The 2,923-nt window shown below is 36.3% G+C and overlaps 1 protein-coding gene across 1 annotated transcript; it reads left to right on the top strand.

The window, feature by feature from the left end:
* Positions 1–380: 380 nt before the first annotated feature.
* Positions 381–1,476, top strand: LOC112523250 (pathogenesis-related genes transcriptional activator PTI5-like). The gene has a single exon (XM_025132771.1). The coding sequence runs from the start codon at positions 427–429 to the stop codon at positions 925–927; it is 501 nt and encodes a 166-aa protein (XP_024988539.1). The 5' UTR covers positions 381–426; the 3' UTR covers positions 928–1,476.
* The last annotated feature ends 1,447 nt before the right edge of the window (positions 1,477–2,923 follow it).

Raw genomic sequence — 2,923 nt, forward strand, 5'->3', positions numbered from 1 at the left:
CACCTCTTAAAATTCAGAAGTGAATTCAGACTTCAGACTTCAGACTTCAGCACCTCTTAAAAAACAAACGCCACCTAAGTATGTCCTCCATCTCAAAACATGATATTTACAATTAATAAATAATTTAATTAAAATACTTGACTTATTAAAGTTATTTAAAAGATTTTTATATATTTATATTAAAATAGAAATATTCAAATATATGATGGAAACATTTTTATATTTAAATAGAGTTGCATTAATTTTTAAATATATTTAAAGGTCATTTGAACGTTATTCGAGTCGTTGTTTATAAATATGGATATATATTCAAACAAGGTTACATAATGCTTCCAGAAAACCCCATTAATTTATCTTTCTTCATCTTCTCACCAAACCAAAACCTTAAATACCACATTCAACCTTCCATGGTACCAAGAAACACAAATGGAACCCACTTGTAGTGGCCATGAGTTACCCTTGAACGAGAATGATTCACAAGATATGGTGCTCTATCAGGTCCTTAACGAAGCCAGCACCATCGTTGGCTTTGGCGCCACTGCTGTTTCCCGAACTGCCCTCCAACCGACTCGTGTTATAAGCAAGAGTAAGCACTACAGAGGGGTAAGGCGTCGTCCATGGGGTAAATATGCAGCCGAGATTCGTGATTCAAATAGGCATGGTGCGAGAGTATGGTTGGGGACGTTTGAGACGGCTGAGGATGCGGCGTTGGCTTATGATCGGGCTGCGTTTGAAATGAGAGGTGCTAAGGCGCTTTTGAATTTTCCAGCCGAGCTGATGGCATCCATGCAGAAGACTAGTCAAGAATCGAACTTCAATCGGAACGATTGGCAAGGATCATGTTCGAGCAGTAGTTCTCGTGAGATATCGAATTCAAAAGGTGCACCAGGACCATCTTGTGAAGGAAAGATGCTGCAGCTGTTGTGAAGGAAATATATACATACATACATATATATATATATATATATATATATATTAGTATATTTCATTTGTAGAGGAGCATGCATGTTTTATGATCTATGGTTTTTGTTAAGGTTTCATATATATATATATATCTCTCTTTTTCTTTCGTTTTTTTCTCTCTTTCTCTCTATATGTGTCTGTGTGAGATGATGTGCCTTAAATCCATGCTTGGTGACCACTTTTCTATGCTACGCGAGGTGGGCATCTGCCCAAATCATCTCCTAGAGATCGCATTGGAAGTAGACCCAATTGGTACAAAAAGGCGACAAGCAGGGGCGGATGCAACTAAGAGGGAACCGTGTCTATAAAATTTCTGGATCCGTCATTGACGACAAGGATATGACGTTAATTTTTAAGTTATTATTTGTATAGGGGGCTCTTTTTGTATATCTTCTATTCTCCTACTTATCTTTCTCAAGTATGAACCAAGCTTATTTCTCCAATGCTTTTTGAGTTTTATTTTCTCAAGTGTAACAATATTAAAGTGATAGTGGATCAGTTTTCGTGTTCCTCGATGAGTTTCTCTTTCTGCATTTTCCGCATAAAAATATTTGGCGCTACTATCTCCTTTTGATTTGCTCTACTTTAATTATTCAGATTAATTGTTGATTGGTTTGAACTTGGCTCCAAAAGTCAAAAATACCAGGAGGTCGAGGTTCAAATCCAAGGGGGAATAAAAAATCCTTTTGTAGCCACGGAGGTTCAAATGCGGTGACTCCGGGCTATCTGCAAAGCAGGTGGTCGCCCTGATATTAGTCAGCTCGCATAGCAGGTTAGATATCCAGGTTAATAAAAAAAATTGTTGATTACCGGATGTTATTCTTGTGTATTAGAACTTAGTTCATTTGTCTTCGAGAATTTACGAATGGATATGATTCGACCTAGATTGCAAAGTTTTTCATTATGTCAACAATGAGATACACATATATCTTTGTTGGATAGAAACACCCGATCCCCTTTATGGAGGATAAAGATGAGATTAACAAAATTTGCAGAAATGTTCGTTGGAGCATGTTTATATTCTTGCTTCTTGAACGAAAGAATTGAAAGATTCAAGAGCTTTGTTTCTAATTAGACTAGACTTGTTATTCAAAATGTGCAGAAGTTGAGCCATGTGAGGCACAACACATAAAAGACATGGTGGTTTCTATGATACTAGGATTCTGTGAGATCTCATCAGTAACAGAAGCATACTTATAGTATATGGTAAAATGTAAATACATGTGATAAGTATCAAATATGTTATTTATGATCGAATCCACTACGTAATCCCCATTTTTGTGGCTAAAAGAACCCATTAAACATGTTTTTATCATTCCATTATAGGTTGATATAATAGAAAAAACACAAGTAAAAATGGATAGCGTGCTTAAGAGGGTTATATGGACCAAATGTTCGAAGAAAGTCATAAAAGAGGAAAATGATGCCTTGACATGCTACCCTGTCATGCGCGGGTCGCGGAGGAGGATCATGCCCAAAGGTAACATATAGTGTCTAGACATACTGTACACAAAACGCTAACCTGACATGCAAGGTTTGTGCGCCGGGTCGCATAATTCACTGTAGGGACCAGTTTCACCAATTTTTGAGTCTTAAGTTGTTTTACTATTTTCTTAGTGTAAATTGGGTTTGAAGCAGCCTTTCGAGAGAAGGGAAGACCTAGAAGCGATTTCTAGAGCAAAGGAGAGGGTTTTGAAGATTTTTTACCATTTTATTCTTATTTAATTCTGTAAGTAACTACTTTATTCATTCCACGATATTGTAGCCTTTATTTGATGCATTTGGTTAGAGGTTCCTATATGAAGATGTTTGAACAAGTTTATTTGCTTAAATTCCATATGAATGTTATTATCTTTTGGTTTATTAATTAATTTGATCAATTGATTGGTAGCCATTTGATGAAAGTCATTTAAAACCCTAGATCCGTAATTGTTTGGGGATCTTGATAGTCACAAATGGT

The sequence above is a fragment of the Cynara cardunculus genome, assembly GCF_001531365.2.
Source record: "Cynara cardunculus var. scolymus isolate 2C chromosome LG 12, CcrdV1, whole genome shotgun sequence".
Classification (NCBI taxonomy): Eukaryota; Viridiplantae; Streptophyta; class Magnoliopsida; order Asterales; family Asteraceae; genus Cynara; species Cynara cardunculus.

Excerpts from the sequence above, each read along its gene's own strand:
- LOC112523250 (XM_025132771.1), top strand. The coding sequence starts at position 427 with ATGGAACCCACTTGTAGTGGCCATGAGTTACCCTTGAACGAGAATGAT.